Here is a 21276-nt window from a genome sequence, read left to right as displayed (position 1 = left end):
CTGTTGAGCAATTTAATGGTATATATTTTTCTTATTTACTGTTACAAACACCAGCTCAGCAATTCATTTCATGATCTGTAAAACCAATCCTTTTATTCCTGGTGAGCCTGAATACATAAATTTTTCTGGCAGTGCAAACTATTAACAAAAGAAAAATCCAATGTTTCACAGCATGAATGAAAAGAGGGGTTTTGGATCAATTATATTTTGTAATAGTTTTGGAGGACTTCTTGTGAGTAAGAAGAATTTCTAGTAAGTGGCAAGGATCTATTGTAGTGAACCCTGTCCTCCCTCAGGGCAATTCTTTATTCAAGCCAGGCCATTAGCAAGGGTAAATCAATGTTATCAGCTCACACACACTGACAGCTTGTGTGGTTCCCACTCCCCCTTCCTCCCCCCACATTAGGTTATATTTTTATGCTCTCCAGGGAAATTCAATTAACAGTGTCAGTCTCCTCCTCTCAGCCCACGACTGACACCATCAGGGCTCTTTCAGTGCCCACTGACATGTAAGATGTGCCTGTGCATTTCTGACTCCCAGGTTAACAAGAGAATTCCCATCCCTTCCTGCAAATGGCCATGTAAGATCTGTGCTGTGAACACTGAAATCAATCCCTCCTGACCTTATTGATCAGGACACTCAGACAGAAAAATACTTCTCCAGAGGGAGGTACATGTTTTGGGGGAAAAACCCCAAATCAACAACAAAATAACCCACATCTATTAATACTATCAAACTTAGTTTTTAATTCCCCACTGCAGACTCAACAACCAGCAAAACCATGTAAACAATTAATGAGTAAACTTAGCTGCAATTCACATCTCAATTTAAAAAAATCTCAGCAGATGACTGCTAGTGAAAAGGCTGGATGCAACTCCACATTCCAAAGAACTTCCAAGGATTATTTAGATAACTTTCACACAGATTCATCTTTTCGTCACTGTCATGCAACAACATGATTTCTGTATTTTGAAATCAATAAAAAATGAGTTTTTCAATAATTAATGGAAGCCTGTACAATGTGAAAATGGCACAAGTCTTTCAAACACACTCTTAAGCTTGATGAGCAGCTCCAAGGCACCCCCAGAACACAGTGAGGAGCCCGTGCATCCCAGGCAGCCTCCAGCACTGAAAAGCATGTGCCATTAACAATTGTCTTCTCCACGCTGACCAAGCTGTGAAAAGCATCAAGCAGAGCTCTCATTTTCACAAACATCAAGTCTGAACCACAATGATGCAATCTCCTCATCAGATTTCATTAATTTGGTTTCTTCCAGAACTAATTTTCATTATGTCTTGATTACAGATAAGAAAGAGAAATATTTTCTGGTGGTTGCAGAGAGAACAGAACATAATGTTCCAGCTGAAAACCCAAATACTGTGCTCCTAATGGAGCAAAAAAACCACATTACAAGTCAGAAAGCACTGTGGCAGCAGACTGACAATGAGGAAATAGGAAAAAAGATGCAAATGTGGTGTTATGAATTAAAAAAAAAAAAATCCAACATCTACCATAAAGCAAAACATGCTCTGCAATCATATCACTTTTAAAAAGTCAAAAATGTAGGAATATCCCACATATATGCACATCATACCTTCCTCCTCCAGGGAAGACCCACTGACTTTGTTGAACTCTGGCAAAACTCAACAGATTGGTGTTCCAGCAAACCTGGATCCAATTCTTTCCTCTGTTTTCTGCTAATTGCTTTGGGCCCTTATTGTAAAAGCTGTTTGTGGGTAAGCACTACAAGCTAGATGACTGAAATGACCCAGGTTAAAAACAATCCTCATGAAAATACAGGGGGAAAAAGTGAAAAGTGTTATAGCAGACACTGCTTGTTACATAGAGGTCATTTATTCTTCAACATCTCACATTAAACATTCCCAAATCCACCCTGATGAGACTTGAGGGCAAACCAATGTCTAGGTCAGTCAGAAGTCACAATACCTCTTTCTCCAGAATCCGAGAGATCTCTCCTAAAGTCCTGTCCAGACCTGGAACTTTGTGGTTCCCCAAGGAACAGCCATCCTGCATTTGGAGGTGCTTCAGAAGGTCTTTTGCTAATCTTTGTAACCTTCAACAGAAAACAAAGAGCAGTTAAAGCAAAAACTGCCTTATTAACCTACATCTTTGTAATGAACTTCTGGCACCAATGAAGGAATCATGAAAATCTATGTTAAATATTGTTATGGTTATCATCTATTCTGTACAGGATGGTAAACATCCAAGGAGATACTGTCAGCTTGGAGTGACATTTCACTACCTACTTTTTCAAGGAAACAGCACAGCTATAGAGTGAACAGTACAGCCATAAAGGGGCTTTATGAGCTACATTTGTTTCTGCTGTTTCCCTATTCCCCTTCCACAGCTTATCATGGTAGTTTTTGCCATCCTCATTTTCAAATGGTTTCACCCTATTTAAGATGAGTAAGGGAAATGGAACAGCAGGACCACTTGGCTGATTTCTTATAGGCATCATAAAAGAAATGGCTCTTCAGGGTTATTTGAATAAGAGAAAAGCAATGGCTTTGCAGCCTACCTCAGAAAGGGCATTTTATTAACAAGGGTCAGTAATGAAGCCAAACTGCAGAGGTGGGAGTGATGGTGACACACATGGGTTGGGTTCCATTTCAGTTTTACACATCTGCACCTGGGCTATTCACCTGTGCTCTGCTGCTCAGCACTGAGGGGCACAAAATACAGAATCCAGCAGTGAAAACAGCCAGAGTTTATTTATCCTGCTGTGCCCAGAGGGTGAGGGTGCAGTGGGAGCAGCAAGGCAGAGGAGACAAGGCTGCCAGAGTCCCTTCCCTGCAGAGGAGGTGTCACTCTGTCCCTGCCTGCATTTGGTGCCACTGCCTCAGCGTCCCCTCCTGCTGCTCTCAGGGACAAGGCTCAGGGCTTGCTGGACTTGGCTTTCATCCACTGGCACCTGCACTGAGTGGGACAGAGCTGGCAGCTGAGCAGGAGGAGGGGCAGACACTGCTGGGACTGCCAGCCTACACACAGAATTCTAGAGGAAGGAAAAAGAGGGGAAGGGTAAGAGTGCTCATCATAAAATGGAGATGTCAGGGTTAAAGGGCCAGAAGGCATTCACAAAGTGACCACAGAGTACTGGAAAAGAAAAAGATTACATTAACCAGACTCCCAGAAGTGAGACAGGAGATGGAATGGCTGGAGAATGTACCACAATAGTCACACTATATTAAAAAAAAATCCCCAAAATCAGAGTATTAATTTATAGAAGAATAGGGAGTTTCCACTTAATCAAGAGACAACAGGTACTCTGTGTCTCCTCTTTGAAAAAATTAGGAGCTTCATTAATAGCTTTAAAGACATGCTGAAGATACATATATGCTCCTGAAGTACAAATAAAAATGATTTGTAGAATTTTGAGTTTTGGACTTCTTATCATCTGGTCAGCTGAGCCCACTAATATACAACCAGGATTTTTGCATGACAAGAAAAATAAAAGGAGATTACATCCTGATGAGATTTTTTTCACTGCTATTTCCTCTGTGGAAAATGAGGTTGGAGGAAACCTCTGTCTATCTCCATAAGCCACAAGCTAAAATGGGAAACAAAACTAAAAGCCAAAGCCCAAATAACTGCAGGACTTGGACAGTAAATCAAAAGACCACAGCACCAATGAGAAGTGGAACTGCTGCAGTCCACAAGCAGAGTATTTTCACAGTGGGATTTAGAATGGCTATTGCCTTGGCAATATCCTAGCACATTAAGCAAAAAATATTTTATTTCTTTGGTATATCTACCCAAATTCCACTATTAAAGCCTATATAAAGCCCACCATCCTATATTGTAACTTCATCTGACAAAAGACAGCAAGAAAGGTTTCCATTTGCTTAATTTAACATCACAGGAATGGAATTCCACCAGGATTAACCACAGAGGCTGAAGAAAGGCACTTCCCTAATCTCCATCAGGCATCAGCATACAAAATGTGTAAGGTTTATCAAAACCCTGCTCACAGGGACTCCAAGAGAACACAATCATCTTACACAGCCTTCAGCTGACACAGCTAACACCAGAGTCCTTCTCTGCAGTCTGTTCAGATGCTCCATAGGCTCAGTTTCTGTTCTCACTTTAAAAACAACCTGTACAGTAGTAAGTCCCCAGTGAAAGCTTCCAGCTTTCCATTACTTCTGAAAGTCTTTCTGGATACTTTTAGCAAAATTCAAACTTTCTAAGTGTTGTGTTGTGAAGGATGAGTGTTCAGCATCACAGAGTAAGAAACCGGAAGAATGAATTTCCAATTCTGTCACATTGAAGAATTACCTCCTACATCCTCATATCCTAGTGCAGAGGGAGTTTTCTACCAAAACCAGTCAAAGGTGCTGTGTGATCACATGGGGAGGAGAGGGGAAATAAAACCTGCCTCCTCCCACCAGTGAGCCTTGGAGGAATTATTGAAATATCCTTCATACTGACTTCTTGGCCGTGTCAGGGAAATAAGAATAATTTTTGGATTGCTTCAAAGGACTGGAAATCTATGCTAGAGGACTTGTGCTTGGATGCAGAATTTGCCATTGCTATGAATGGATTTGGAAAGAGAGAGCTCTTTGTACACACTGGACTCCTGGCACACTCTTGGCTTGCACTGGGGATTTCTGGGACATGGCATCCACACCTGATCCAGTGATTCTGGAAAAACACCAATGAATCCAAATCCAAACATCTCAAGACAATTAATTAGTCTTCTTTCTGTCCCCCAATTTTTACTCCTCCAATGCTTACTAAGCCATACATAGAATGATAAATAATTGAAACTTTGCTGTGCAGGATAATAGAGAAAGGTAATGTTTTTTCCCCTTAAATTATTTACATCTCACTTATTAAGGTTTTAGTATTCCTCACAAATGGATAATTCAGAATGCAGAACAAGTATCAGAAGGATGTTAAGCCCTGATTTGTCTTGGAACACCACCATCATGTAAACTAATAAATTGTATGTTCAGCAAATACAAATACAGGATCTGATCTTTTTCCACTGCCAATGGGAAAACAAGGGCTATTCATATCAAAGGATCCTAACATGGGCTAAATACTTTTAGGAGGTTTAATATATTTTATAGGCTAAAGGAAAAAGATCTGCCAGTATTTCTAGGCCACATTTCATCTCCATAAAAAAGCCAAAAAGCCTTGAAATAGCAGCACCAATGTACCCAGCACTTGGGGGTTTAACCCAATGTCTGGGCTGGGCACTGATGCCCAGGGAAGGATGGGTGTGTTTCTGAATCCATTTATTTGCATTCCCATGAGAATATTTTAGCTATTTTCTGAAGAGGAAATCCACCACCTGCCCAGTCATACCCATTATTTATCTTGTTTTTAAGTTTACCTGAATTTTTTTTTATTTACACTCTAGCTCTTCTTCAGTTTCCACAACATTTTGGAAATTAAATTTTGTACAAGTACTTCCAGTTTCAGAGATTGTCTGTTTTTTCCACAGTAATCAGATAATCAGTATTTTGGTATAATATCTTACAACTGGCCTAACTGGACTCTAAGCCTTCTACACCAAGAAAACCTACAAGGTAAGTTTATCCTGTGACTACACTGATATATTATAATGAAGGAAAGAAAGTATTGCATCAGCTAAAGCCCATTTAGCTTTGGGCTTCTGAAAGAACAAACTTCACACTACATTCCCATCTCGTCTGCAGCAAACTCTCACATTAAATAATATTTCTTTTTCTCCCTCTTCTTTTTGTGCTGCAGTCTGTTTCCAGGATAACAGTGGTTCCAATATCCACACTATCTGAAGTATCCCTTTACAATTAAAAACAAAAGGTAAATAAAGAGAATACATTAAAACAATTCCTTGTTATGTGAAGAGAGACTAGTTAAAATATTAGAACAAAACTTCTCCCCCTGAAACCTGCTAATACCCTTCAGGCACAGGGCAATCTTTCATTACTTTAGTGTCCCTGTTGTATTGAAGGATGACAATTATACTTTACTGCTTGGATATTTAACACTGAAATACATGGTCCTGCCTCTGCATTAGAAAATATTAAATAGATCTAAATAACCCTCTAACTTTGTGAAAATGTTTTCCTTCCCTTTTCAAACTGTGCTCTGATGGACACCTGAGAATGCTCCAATGGACACCTGACACACCTTTTGCCAAGTTATCCCAGTACACTGCACACTGAATAATTGCTCAGATCAGTTCCCAGAGAATATGAATTAATACTACAAACCCACCAAGAGTCCACCAGCACCTACAAAATTACCTAAGTGCCACCAGGGACCAACCAGCAAATGCACTTGAGAAAGGCAGGGAGCAACACTGGGCTTCTCCAGGTGACAATGTCCACAGTCCTTTCCTTGAATGTCCCTCTTGGCACATGGAACAGTTCAGAGACCAAAATACTGACCCAACAAGGCAATATTTGGAATTATCCCACCCCTCTCCCTAATGCACACCATTTTTTAACAGATACTAAAAACCCAACTGTCCCAGCTATATTTAGAAGTCATTTCTGTGGAAGAACTCCTTGGAGTCACTGACAATCCCAGGCTTGAATCAGTGCTGTACCACTGAGCAAGGGACACCCACTGTCTGTCACAGCAGGATAAAGCCTGGCAGCTCATTGCTGTCAGTGTAGCACCAGAGCAGAGCTCAGAAAGCACTTGGATCAGTGCTTCCTTAGTGCACAAGGTTTTATAAATCTGCAAACCTTCAACTAATAAGAACCACTGAAACAGTCTATCAGTTGCATCAGCAAATCAGTGGTCTCATAATATTAAAGTGGCCTAATCTTAAAGGTGATCTAAAAAGGCTTTTTACCTGCCAAAGACTAACTCTGGTTTCTGTCTTTCTTCTGTAACAACTGACAACATGACTAAGAACTAAAATCAGATAAGAACTTGCATTCCATAAGTGGTTCTGGTTGTGAAGACACTCTCAGTTTGGGGGTAGAGAGAGGAGTGGATAAAGAAATGTGGCATAAGAAAGGAAGCATAAAAGAATTTAATTCTAAAACACATTGCTTCTGTTAAGCAAATAAATAAACCTACCAACTGTGTCCACTTTAAAGGGATTTTAAAAAGGAACTTCTCCATTTTTAAGCTCCACAGCCCACTAAGTCAAAAGATATTTTCTGTTCATTGGCACGCTTCCACTCCAATCTGAGTACCTCAAACCTTCCCTTGGGAAAGACAAAAACTCTTCCCATTTGTTTTGACCCAAAGATTGCATTTAGCATTCAAAGGTGCTCTTTTTACCCTCTTCATTCCATGGTGGGACTTTTCTCAGTAACTGTTCCTCAGTTGTCTCAGTCCTCTTCCTGCTGGCCTTGCTGAAGTAGGATCCCCTCCTTAGTTCTGTGTTTTCCTCTTATTTTACTCTATACTAAGACTAGGTTGTCCCATGTTAATAGATACAGTCTAGGCTAAAACTCTTGCCTCATAAAATTTCTTGCCCTCTTATCCTTTTTTTTACAGAAAGAGATAATACTTCCCTATTCTTCCATTTTCTAATATGTGATGTGCAAAGTAAACACATTTTAACAGAAATAAATGGGCTTCTGGCTGGCTCACAGACATTCCTCTACTTAAAAAGCCAGTTCAGACTTGAGCTCCCATTTTTAACCTGCTTGATTTCAAAGAAGCTCATAAGATATTATGATATTAAGATATTACACCAAAATACTGATTACTGAGGAAAAAACCAGACAATCTGTGAAACTGGAAGTACTTGAATATTTAAGCCCTCATAGCAGGTAAAAAGTTGTGTAATTTTGGAAATAACAATAACTATGGTTCCTGAAAGGATATTTTAAAAATTTAGATGAAGGCAGCTGATAGATCTCTAGATTTTTACATGAACACTGCAAAGAGACCTCCCTAGACTGTGATGGAAGTGAGCTACACAGTGGCCATCACCAGCTCACACCTGAAAGGAGGCAATAAAGGAAGAAACTAAAAAAGCAGATAGAACAGAAGATTCTGCCTGAAAGCAAATAAGCAACTAATTACATAAAGAGAAATGAAAATGGTAAATTCAGGATCAGTCAAAAGATTTGAAATAATTTTAAAAAATTTAAAATCTGAGTTTCTCTAGGGCTACAGTTGAGACAGAAGTGACCAAGTCACATCACTGATAATCTCAGAATTTAACACAGAGACACAAGAGCTTATTAATATCTTCAGTGTCAAATGCAGACATTTCTACTTTCTGATGACTAGAACCTAATTTTTTATTTTCTAGCAGCAAAGAAAAGCAAAACACAAAAGCTACAAATCTAAAAGTCTCAATATACCATGAAATTCATCTTGCAAAAAGTGCTGATGGCCAAGAAACGAAGCCAACTCTTTCCCATGTGTTTATGCAGGTGTGCCATCTGCTGGAGATGGGTCATTTTCTTGTGTCAAACCTCAGTGATGGATTTTTATTGTTTCAAAATACATCTAAGATTCAGCAGCAGTTTTCAAGCTTTTGAAAAGCCTATGTGAAATATACTTGCATACAGGCTGGTTGCATGTACATCAAGGAGGTCTAACTGCAAGGATCTGAACTGCTTAACCACCAGCAATTGTACAAAAGGCCACCTGCCCCAGCAGTTTAGGAGTGATGGAAGCAACCACAAAACAGGCAGGATCTGGTACAGGTTATTAGACAAATATCCCCAATGTGAAAGTTGTTGCAACTTCAGGATGAGGGTTTTTGACTCCAGCTCTTGAGAGCCCACAGCCCCTTGGCTGATGCTGCAGAGTCCCAGAGCCCAGCTGCCAGTAAGGCACACTCCCCATCTGCCCACGGGGAGAGGATGTCTCAGGAACACTAAGAACAGCCCAGGCTGCATAATCCTCTTTACTAATCTGTTTGTTTCCCCACTTCTGGCTTAGGAGTGTCTGCGGCTGGCTGTGCTTTCCTAGAGCTGCAGGAATGCAGGGAAGCTGTCAGTGAGCACCTGTGGGAGCTCCCCACATCTCCCTCATGCTGCATTGAGAACACTGGGTCTGCTTTCTCTGGAACCTGGCTCAGCTTTCCCCTGTGCTCCCTTGTCCTGGAACCAAGGAGACAGCCAACAATCCCCATCCATCTTTGCCACGCTGTTTGTGACACTGTAGATCTCCAGGACATAACCCCAGAGGAACTTCTCCCTGTTATCACATTTTCCTGCAGGAGTAGTACTAGTTTACTTATTTCCTGATACATAAGACATACCTGAAATCATCACATATTTCCCTTTCTGCCATCTCTGAACCTTTAGCAATTGTAGCTTATCTGTTCAGAGACATCCTGTTCAAAAGATGTAAATCACCCAGGTATTTGTACCTGATGACATTTGTTCTGTTTTTGCATGTTTCTAAGTAATTTTACTGAAGGATTCTTATGAGCTGCTGAGTGCTGAGCTGATATTTTCCAGGAACTACCTATCCCATCTGCTAATTCAAGGCCCACACTTTTATGTGAAGATATAATTGAGTTCTGTCTTCCCCTTCCATTGGGTAGCACTCAATATACACTAGATTTCACCTGCCATTTTACTGCCTGCTCACTCACTCTCTTCAAAATTAGTATTCAGCACCAATTCTTGTCTCTACTGTCTTGAATCTCTGCATTTTCCAAGTCATTTGAGAATGTGTTGACCATCACAAAACTGCACAACTCTACTGGTATCCTCCCTGTCCTGCCAAGGACTGATGAAACTCCACTTCTTTTCAATTTCCTAACTGTTTTGCATTTAAACTACAGCTGTATAGTTTCTTTTAAAATCTTAGGTAATAGAACTTATCAAAGTAATCTTGGAAATCCAAATATTTTGCATCTTTTCCCAACTGGTTTCCATGGAATCAGAAAACAAAAGCTGAGCAATTTTCACTTTCAAACTAAGCAGAAGGAATTTGTCAGTGATCACAGATCTTGTTTTCATCTACCATCCAGCTGTTTTCATCTGTGCCTTATCCTTGACAATAAAAAGGTCTATTCTTTAAAAAGCCCAATGTCAGCCTAAGACATCTGTGCATTAAAGCATCTGTGTTTCCACCACAAGTACCTTTGTTTCTGACCAAATGGAGGTCAAACATAAGATTTCCAATTCCAGAATTGCAGCTGAATTTTCACCCATCAGTCTTACAGTACAAGACTGGAACCCTCTTGTTTCCAGGTAAGAAAAAGAGAAGTGTATGTTCTCTTTACCATTGCAGGATGATATAGAGGTATGATGTACAGGTTAAGATATACAGTGTCTTCAGAAAAAAAGACACATTTATTGTCTTTATTGCATTTATTGAAGTCTGACCTTTTGTATCAGGGACTGATGTGTAATTCAGGATGGAAACATGCCCCAAATTGGGGGAAATCTTCCACACCTGCTCCACCAGAAATTTCAGGGGCACTTCTGTGACAGACAGGGGGAAAAAGTTTATGTCTAAAATATATAGAGATAAATGCTTACTTGGCTTTAAATGGTGAGTCAGACACAGCATTTTTTGCTTCCATCAAGCTCTCATATTCCTTTGCCCTGGAGGAGAAAATATTCATTATTATTGACTATTGTCTAAAGTGTCCAGGATGCAAGAGCAGCAAGAGAGTTCAAATCTTTGGGTTTTTCTGCTTCATAGTAAAGCACAGCATTTCTGTCAATGCTGCCCTGTCATAATCCATAATCCACTGGTGCTTAACCACTGGCCATTGGCAATTAACAATTTATGATTAACACCAATACTTTAAAATAACACCAGTAAACAAAAGGTATATTTAAGTTGACTTTTCAAATGGTAGAAAATTTCACAAGTGATATATACAACTGTAGTAATCTACTGCATATTATAAAATGATTAGTGAAATAATGCAATATAATATTATGAAAAATTTATAAATAATATTATTAAATAAAATATAAATGACAGACATGTAGTGCAGACCAGATTAGTACATCAGAGAGATGACAATTAACATGTAAATAATTGGCTGTATTTGCAGGCACAGAAGCATTTTTTCTGTAACTACTGACTGCAGTGTAACATCATGAATGTTAGGTGAGCAGCACAGAAACGCCTCCACCAAGGACTCCTTTACTGCTGGAAAGAGAAACACGACCTCTTTAGTCCCTTAAAAGTATTGTTTACACTGGCCATGTGCCAAAAAGCAGGAAGAGGGAGACAAGACCTTTTTCCACTGCTTGTTTTCACTCCAGCCTGTGCCAACAGGTGAAATCCGTGAGTCATTCCTGGAGCAAGGCAAGACCCACAGCAACAATCCTGCACCCCATTTCTACCAGCACACATGCAAAGCAAAACTAACCCAGGCCTTGCAGTGATGCAGATGCATTTCTCTCAGATACATATATTAAACCTTTCTTTATATTTTCTGTTGACCCCAATGGCTCAAGTTTCCCAAAGCTACTCAGAATTTCCTTTCGTTTGCTTCGCCATTCCAACTTAAGCTCCACACAAATATTGTTACATCACCACCAGCTCTGATTTGTGGGTCATTAATAAAGCCATTAATCACAGCTGAATTCAGTATTAAACATGAAGGTGAAATTCCTTTATTAACCTTTTGCCTTCTTCACCAGAAACAACACATTTCAGCTTCTGTACAGACAAGTCAGTCAAACCTGAATTATCACCCAAACCCCTGTTACCAAATGCACATGGCTGGAATGCTTTAAGTCCCCTGCAAAGCCTGGACCAAGCTCCTGCTAAGCACAGCTCTGATGCTTCCAGTCAGCTTTCACCAACCCCGCTTCTCCTGTGTCACTGTTCAAATATCCTCCTGCTACAGCACATACATGAAAACCTGAGCTAATTTACTTATCTATCTATCAGTTGTTACTGATAGCACCAGTTAAATGGCTTAGGGTTATAAATATAATTAATAAGACTAGTGAAACTTCTCAACACATCTAATATCCCACTGATCACCATTTGTCCCCTCATTCACCTCTGCCCTTCATTGCTTTGATACTGCAAGAGTGATTTAAGATCTGGAAACTCAGGAGTGTAACAGGACCTATTTGGTTGCAGTTATTATTTTTTCCCAGTTTAAAATATCACAGCTTCCTAGAAACTGAAATGAATATGACATTTCAAGTGCTGAGGCATAAGGCATTCGTTGTAACTATTTATTTTCCTGGAGAAGAGCTGCAAATATACTAAATACTAAACATGGTGTGTGATAATCTGCTAACATCTATGAAACTCTAAATTAGCAACATCAAAATACCTCTGCTTTATGTTGCTACTGGACATTTTTATTAGTAAGACTTTTGTGTTAGCATCAGAAAATCTTCTGTTCAACTCTGAGTTATCTTCAAGGACAGCAAAGCCACCGAAAACTCTAGCCATCCTTTAAAAGTAAAACCAAGCTTAATGAATGTGAACTTCTCCTCAGTATAACTTAGATTTTGAAACTTTCAGTGTATTTTTCAATAGCACAGCACCATTGCAAAATGATGGCCCTTTATTACTTATTACTGTTTTAATCACAATTTCTAATGACAAATATGCTGACTCACACAGCAGTCTGACACATACAAACTCAAAATGTTCTGGAAAAGTTTTTCTCCAATTTGTGCCAACAATAAATTATTATGTCAACTTGCATTCCAGGGTCTGACAAATCTTTGCCTAAATTCAACAGAAGTCACCCTGGAGAAATAATTAAAACTGGACCCAGATACTGCATTAAATCAACAGGTCATATGAATAACTCTGCATCCTGAGCATCCAGAAACCTAAAGAACATTATCCAGTTCCAATAGTGACAATCAGCAAGTGGATCTGCTCAGCCAAAAAGGAGAGCAGTCAGAACAATAATACACTCTAAGACTGTTGTGGTTTTGAAGGCTGATGTGCCTGCTAGGAGTTAATGAAACATCTCACTTTACTGTAGCTCTAAAAATCTGTGCATGCTTTTTTCTCTTATTTGAAAACCTTCATGCTTAAAAAGGCAGAGAAAATGTGTAACAATGACTCTTACCTTGGTGAGAAGTATTTTTAGAGAGAAATGCAAAAATATGCTACAATATTCAGCTGAGCATTGACCTGAGCTGGGGCCGTTCAGCCATGAGGAGTGACACTGCCAGTTCATGATATAATGATGTCCTGCACATCACACTGATTTGCAGATGTCACTTTTTAGACTAAGAACAAATTGCACGTCTGACAACTCACTTTCCACTTGAAGATATTTTTAACTTTCTTCTTGTTGTGACAGGCAAAAAAAATGATTAAATTTAGTCATGGGATTTGACACTACAGCAGGCTGACTTCTATTTGTTGATTACTATTGATTTTCTTTGATACTTCATTTAAAAATCAATAGCTAGAAAGAAAAATAGGCATGGTTTACACAAATTTAAACATGCTATTGTATGCTAGAAGAGGCTACAGTTTTGGCAGGGCACTGGCATCCAATTATGAGAAAAGCTCTTAACAGGTGAAACCAAGGGCTCCAGATCGATATTCAGTTTTCTTTCTCAATCAGAGAAAGTGGCCATAAATTAGGCTCATCAGTGTTATTTTCAAGACACTCCCAAAGCAAATAATTTTACATTTTTTTCAGCCTTCTACTGCATTCACACTAGAGGACAGAAGGTAAAGTTTAGAACAAAACTTAGAAAAAAATAAAAATAAAAAGAAATTGGTACTACCTGGAGTTCATCCGTGCCTTCAGCTTTTTGGCTTTCTTTTTAATTTTCTGTTTCTCTTCTCCATCTTTTAATGGTTCCACAGGAACAGAACTCTCAATCACAATGTCCACAATGTACTTTTTTAATGACAGGTGCTCCTGCAGAAAATAGTGGAATAATATTTAATGGTATAGTATGTGATGGAGATCACAGATTATCTTCTCAGGAAAAAGAACAGTGGTGAATATTTAATTGAAGGTTATGAAAATGAAGCCAAATTTAAAATCTTGGGAAAGAGATTATATCACACTGGAAAGAAAAAGCTGTGCATTTTCTAGAAAGGGAGAAGAATTATTAAAAGAAGAACAATAAATAGTGTGTCTTCTTTTCAAGAAATTGTTACCTAACAAGTATGGACTCCAAGCTGATATCCTCTCTCTCCTCCAAGCTGCCTTTTACAGCTACAGAAAACCTGCCCCACCAACATAACTCATTACATGAAATAAGCTAGATTTGGTTTTTATATTAACTCTTCCATCAAAATCTAAACGTGTCTTAACCTTCATTAAAATATATGGAAATATATTTTACTCTTCACTACTTACAACATTACCATTTATTAACAGGACTATTACTTTTCCTCTCACATTAAAAAATTTGAATTTAGGCAAAATATTGGTAAAATTTCAGTTCCCCACAGAAGAAATGCTAAACAACCAGTTCAATGCCAGTTATTAGAACAATTTACACAATTTTTAATATACTGAAGTTTGTATCAGTTTTCTTACAAAATACCAAATTTATTATGAAGTACAGGTCACCACAGCTTATTAGGATAATTTATCCTTGAATATAATTATGGCCACAATCAGATGTGCCTGTTCTTTCCCTTTTGGTAAGTCCCCTTAAAATTCAAAGTAAATGGTGATGTGCTACAAAAATTTATAGACAGTATTTTCCAAAAAAAATCCCTATATGTTCTTTCATTGATCAGGAAAATACTGTGCCTGCTGAAAACAAAATAAATCTCAGTGAAATTTCCTGGAAAAAGAGCATTTAGTTTTTGGAAAGCAGTGCTGCATGGTATAACCTAGGAATATATATCTGGTAGAAACAGTAAATGAAATATCCATTTTAAATCATAGGAATGCAAAATGAATACTGAATTAGCAGGTCTAATTCTACTGAATGAATACTGGACATAAGAAATCCAACATTAGCCTCTAAGCAAATTCTAAAGGTAATGTTGACTTTCTCTTTGCTCCTCTGCCTACCTTGGATAGGTCCCAGCACACCTGAAGAGTCTTCCTCACTGAACAGTCCCCATTGTTTAAACCATACACACTGACACAGATTGCTAGAGTGGCTTGAAAGGGAATTTAAACAGCTTTTGGAGGCATTTTCCCTGCCCTTAATATTCTGCATTTAGTTTTAGCAAGAAGGGCTTAAAGAAAACCTTCTCAGGGTACCTCCAGAGGCTGTGCCCTTGGAGCATCACTGCAATGAGTGAGCTCTCCACCAAGCTGCTGCAGTGCAGAATGAACCATCCCTGTCCTGGTTATGAACCTGCAGCTCAATTCTGTCTCATCAAAGAGATGTATCCCTCAACACCCACTTAAAAATACCTTTTGCACTAATTTTCTTTTTAAAACCAGAAATCCATCCTTAGGTTCAAACTGCACAGGAAGCAGGAGGGTTGGGGTTTGATAGTGTTAAGAAAAGGAAGGGCTTCCTCAGAACAGACCACGCCACTGCTGCTTTGCTACCAGCGTCCAGGGTACCTGCAGCATCTACTGAGCAAGGGATTTATGAATGATTCCATGGGGTTTGGGATGAACATCCCTGCTTTCCAAAGGGTACAGGCCAGCACCTCCAGGAGCCCACCTCAGGTCTCTGCAGCGAGGTAACACAGAACTAACCAGGGCTGCTACTGTGCTTCTGCATCTTCCTTTGAAGGAAGTGCAAGTGGCATTCTGCTGCATCACATCTGTCACTGCCCCAGAGTGACAGCAGAGTGGAATAAAGCTCCCACTGCACTCTGAGATGGCCCCCACACCACACCAGGGCAGCCAGGCTGCTGTGCAGCCACCCCAGGGCAGCTGTGACTGTGGGGTCACACTTGTGACAAGGAGACAAAGCTTTGCACCCCCTGCACAGACACTCATCTCTTTTTCATCATCTTATCTGTGATTAGCTGGTGACTTTTAGAGAACTGCAGGGTTCAACAAGCACATTCATGCCCCAGGCTGTGGGGCCAGGAGAGCAGCCATGATGGCTGCACACATTTGTTCACAGGAACTCGAGCAGCTCTGGTTCTCAGCGTTCTCAGCTTTCACACGGGGCACTGTGGATTAATATCAGACTTCATCCACACAGCTCATTACAGTCAGACCAGAGTAATAATACCTTGTGTCACAAAAACAATCTCCCTCTGAAGGTACGGATCAAAGCCTGGGATTATCACCGTGGGCAGACTGACACCATTCAGGTGTGAAACAAAAATAACAAATAACTTGGGATTGGGTGACAACTGGCACCTGAGGAGAACTGCTGCTACACCACCCTCCAGAGCAGGGCAAAATATTTATCAGTGTGTTTTACTGAGCTCCCACCAGTTACCTGAAAAGATTGAGGTTTTAGAATCCACCGAGTCACGCTGAAGTACAGGAAGTGCAATCCTTTAAATAATTAAACTCATGAGTAATTTTACCTGCACAGCCATAGCTGGGCAGGGGAACACACCACAAAAATAACAACCATCAGACCATAAAAGGGAGTAAGGCCAGTGCAGCGTTTTCAAAGCAAACTTTTGCCATCCTTTCATTTAAATAAGAATGAAACTCATCAGTTTGGGATGGGTGTATTTCTAATAAATGTTATGCAGGATAAAGGGGTAATCTGCACACTTCTTACTGAAATAATTACTTCTTTGTAGTTATTATTTTTATATAAGTAAATGCTAAGTGTAATCAGAATTTCTGAGATTAAATTTATTCTCTCCCTAAAAGCACTCTGGGTTTCTTCTTATGGCAACGTAAGGGGTCATCCCTGGTCTGGTCCTGCACTAGGCTGAGCACATTCTGGCCCCAAATCCTCAGATACTGGGAAACCACCAGATCTTTGGAGAATTTAGGCCTTTATAAATGCAAAACATTATAAGTAGAGGCTCTTTTTTAAGGGAAGCTGCTGCCATTATGATCTATATTCAGCCTACCACAACTTTTCAGTGCAGTTTTAGTTTCAGCTATATCAATTTTAGCTGTGCAATTTCTCTGAAGCTCTATTTTAAAGGCTTATGTTTTAAAGGCTTTATGTTTTGCTAGCTCTGTCCTAACAGAACACTTTTGATCTCAGGATTAAACCAGAGCCAGCAATGATGGTCATTCTGTACTTCTGCCATCATTTTTCATACTTGATACTCATCCTCTGAGCTGAGATCAGCAACATCACAAAGCAAGGGCTCAGCTCCTGTGAAGGTGACAGAATCTGTGCCACAAAGAGCAGCACTGCTCTGTGCTGGGAGGTACAGCTGCAAGATACAGAAACAAAACAAGAACTGAATGCTGGCATGGATTTCCTCATGGGCACCTGTGGATGTTCCTCTCTGCTCATGTGATGATGGCTCAGTGACCCATCAGAGTAGAAATACTCCTGCTCCTTCTCTCCTGTGTTACTGCCATGCATTCTCCAAAGCTAAGAACTGGTAAAAATCCCAAGGTATCCTGTACCTGTCTCAGGGAGAGACCCTCAGCCTCCAGCTGAAAAAGCCATGAAGTAAAATGAAGGTAGTAAACATCCACCATGGGATATTTAATGGCATTTTGTACAGACACATGTTGTTATTTAAATTTTTACAGAACACTGAAGTAAATTTTAGAACACCTGACATAAATTTGTGCAGAAGTTTCAATAGTTTATTTACAAACAAGGTGATAAAGACTAATATTATTGCCCATGTAAAATTCCAAAAGTCACCACAAAGCAGACAGAAATTAGATTATTTAAAAAAAATGTCTTTGCTATTCCTTCCTTCTCCCTCCATTCTCAACTGTTCTCACTTTTGGTCAAGTCATTGAAAATCCTGAAGCTTTCCAAATGCAACAGATGGGCCTCATCTACAAACTACATGAGAAATCGAGTTGCCAAAAGCATTAAAGCTAAAGCTAATAAGGTCACCCCTGAAATCACATTCTTGCTGGTTATTGCCTAGTCCCCTTCAACTGCCTGAACCAGACAATCTACCCTGTTAGTCTGATATCTTGAAGTTGAGAATTTTAGTTGACTAAGCACTTCTTATAACCAATGTTTTCTCTGTTTCTTAAATGACATGTTTACACTGCAAGGATAACAGCATTATAATCAATATGCCCTGAAATAAAAGTAATTTTTTTCAGACTCCAGAACAAACATAATTGCAAAGTTTTCCATGGACAGTGCAGCAAATGCTACAGAATGCTGAAATGCTATATAGCTGAGCAGGGCCCACTTCTGCTTGGATGAGGAAAACCATACCTTAAACTGGATTCTGCACCTCAGTAATCTGTATAAAATACAGCTGCACAAGAAATTTCCCAACAGCCATTCACAGGACCAATATTCTTCAGCAGCTCTCACCATTTAGTGTCCTAAGTACAGCAAGAGCACCCATGGATGTGTCCCTGGCAGGTGAAACCTTGGATATGTATTTATCAAAGCAGAACACAACTGCAAAATTATGTTCCTACCCCATTTTATTTCACTATGACACTTGGCTCTCTGTATTACACATAAGTTATTATTCATTTCAGTACTCAGAAAATATTAATAGGAACTTTATTAAATTGTGAAGTGTGCCAAAGAGAATTCTTCCTAACAAAATTCCCTCCTTCTAAAATTAGAGGTAACCATAACACAAATACTTATTTCCTGTTCCTTTCTTTTTAAGTAAGTGCTGCCTTTTTATGAATTCTGCCTGGGGCATGCCTGCACAGGCAGGACAATATTGCAGCAAAGCCAGGAAAGAATACAAAAATAACAGAATAACTCACAGTATTTTGGCAGTGCTGGTGCAGGGCAGCCCCAGTGCAGATGCTCTGTGTTATTTAGCCCTGGCCTCCCTAAGCACTGAGTTCCCTGAGCACAGGCAGGGCCAGGAGGCTCTGGGATCTCTGGAGCAGGAGCAGCAGGGTACCCAGGGGCCAAGGAGGCTCTGGGATCCTTGGAACAGGAGCAGCAGGGTACCCAGGGGCCAAGGAAGCTCTGGGATTTCTGGAACAGAGAAGGCAGGAGCAGCAGGGTGCCCAGGGGCCAAGGAAGCTCTGGGATCCCTGGAGCAGGAGCAGCAGGGTACCCAGGGGCCAAGGAAGCTCTGGGATCTCTGGAACAGGAGCAGCAGGGTACCCAGGGGCCAAGGAAGCTCTGGGATCCTTGGAACAGGAGCAGCAGGGTAGCCCAGGGGCGGCACTAAAGGAGGCTCTGGGATCCTTGGCAGAGGGCAGGCAAGGTGCACCCACGGCCACAGGGCTCATGATTCACCTCACCAAGCACAGTGAACCCCAGGGGTCCCCAAAGGACCTGGAAATCCTTGCTGAACTCAGAGTTTAGTAGGTTTTTACCCGGCCGGAACTTCTCTGGATCTCTGGAACAGGAGCAGCAGGACACCCAAGGGCCAAGGAGGCTCTGGGATCTCTGGAACAGGAGCTGCAGGGTACCCAGGGGCCAAGGAAGCTCTGGGATCCTTGGAGCAGGAGCAGCAGGGTACCCAGGGACCAAGGAGGCTCTGGGATCCCTGGAGCAGGAGCAGCAGGGTACCCAGGGGCCAAGGAGGCTCTGGGATCCCTGGAGCAGGAGCAGCAGGGTACCCAGGGGCCAAGGAGGCTCTGGGATCCCTGGAGCAGGAGCAGCAGGGTACCCAGGGGGCTGCTGGCACCTGCTCCAAGCTCAGGAGGCAGCTCTGCAGGGGGATCCTTGGCCAGAGGGGCAGGGCAAGGCTGGCACTGCCACGGCCACCCAGGGCTCCATCATTCACAAACTCACCAAGCCACAGATCTGCAAAACCTTCCTGCCTATTGGACACTCACCCAAAAAAACTGAGCCAAAATGACCTTGCTGAATCTTAAGAGTTTGTAGGTTTTTTTCCCCCTCTGTTATTTTTTCATTTTCATTCCCTTCTATATTTCTGGATTCTGGCCAGAACTGCAGCAGAAGTGCCAAAATACTGTAAGGCTGGTTATTCTGTTATTTTTGTATTCTTTCCAACCTTGAATCCCCAAGTTCTGAAAGAAAAGGCATTCTTATAAGTGTTCTAACCCAGTTCTGCAGACCAAGGCAACTTGAAAAACATCTGTCTCCAGCTATTTATCTAAACTGAGTCTTCAGAACTTCCAAATACTTGTTAATACTTGCCCCCTCACATCAGCATTAAAATATAAACATGAGGAAGACTATAAAGAAATACTTGTAGTAGCTTATATCACATAATAATAGCTGTCATTCATTCACCATTTTAATATAGAAAATACATATATCAAACTGAGTATTTTCCATAAAGGTAATGTACATAAGGAATATATTCTAGCAAATCAATAGGTAACTATTCTGAAGCCTACATATATCTTTTGGATTTACATCTCTACCTGTTTCAAAATAAACAATATCCTGCAACTGCAGAAAATCATTAAAAAGTGTTTCCACTATTTATTACCAATGTCAGGAATAATGGTTTCTTACTTGTGTATATAATCACTTCAGGGATATATTTGCCAACTTTTGAAGGGTTTTTAGGGTTCACTTCTAAATCACACTACCACAGGAATATTTGTTCATGATTTTACTACATGTTTCAACAGAATTCCTCACTATTTTATTTTGTCCTCATAATCTAGGACAATATTTAATATGGAAAACAGATGCTGAAGCAGACTATGAGTTATATCAAAAGCACACTTCAATTTTAAACAATGACAGCCTGAAACACAAATGATCAGTAATTCTTCATCATAAAGAGATCAAATACTATTACAGGACCACAAGTGATGATCCACTCCAAAATATGAAGAATCATAGCAAGGAAGGTATTCCTTATTAATATGAATTAATAAATGTTACTAGAGGTGCTACATGTATAAGAAACAGCTTATAATGCAATGAATTTTCAAATGTTATTTTCTCAAAATCAAGATTTTAATTATTCCCATTTCTATGCTAGACTGTACTTTAGAAGATGAGTTGAGAGCACTAAAAAACTTTTATTATTCATTCAAAACCGAAGAGTGACCTTTCATTGTACAACCAGGTTTTCCTTGACATCCAGGATGAAGGTTTTTTTCCATGAGGGATTAATCCTGCTTTTTTCAGCATGCCCAATGGAAAACTGTTTTTACTGCTGATAGTGACTGCACTTTGAGTCACCTTGCTCATCCATGGATTCAATGACACAACAGTCTGCCACTGAGATAAATAACAAATAATATTCTTAATAGAAACTTCAAGTATTTCTTCAGATTTTTAATACCATTCCCACTTGGAACTCCAAAATGCAGGAACAGAAGGCAAAGTAGAGGTGTCTGTTCTGTGTGATGAGAATTCTGCACCCTGGCCATGGGAAGCATCCCTGCAGATGAGGGAGGAAGGCTGGGAGGCCCTGACTGTATCCCCTGGCTGCAAGGACAGCCCAAGCTGAGGGG

General features: G+C 40.2%; 1 protein-coding gene across 3 annotated transcripts in view; it reads right to left on the bottom strand.

The window, feature by feature from the left end:
- SCAPER (S-phase cyclin A associated protein in the ER) overlaps positions 1–21276 on the bottom strand; it is a 135971-nt gene that overhangs the window by 65427 nt on the left and 49268 nt on the right. For all 3 annotated transcript variants that reach the window (XM_064722208.1, XM_064722206.1, XM_064722209.1), the window contains exons 21-23: positions 13634–13770; positions 10433–10498; positions 1950–2076 (exon numbers count right to left, since the gene is read on the bottom strand). In XM_064722208.1, the coding sequence (XP_064578278.1) occupies positions 1950–2076; positions 10433–10498; positions 13634–13770 (330 nt within the window). The remainder of the gene's footprint in view (positions 1–1949; positions 2077–10432; positions 10499–13633; positions 13771–21276) is intronic.

Source organism: Zonotrichia leucophrys, chromosome 10 (assembly GCF_028769735.1).
Source record: "Zonotrichia leucophrys gambelii isolate GWCS_2022_RI chromosome 10, RI_Zleu_2.0, whole genome shotgun sequence".
In the NCBI taxonomy this organism is placed as follows: domain Eukaryota; kingdom Metazoa; phylum Chordata; class Aves; order Passeriformes; family Passerellidae; genus Zonotrichia; species Zonotrichia leucophrys.
This window is presented reverse-complemented; position numbering and strand designations above follow the sequence as displayed.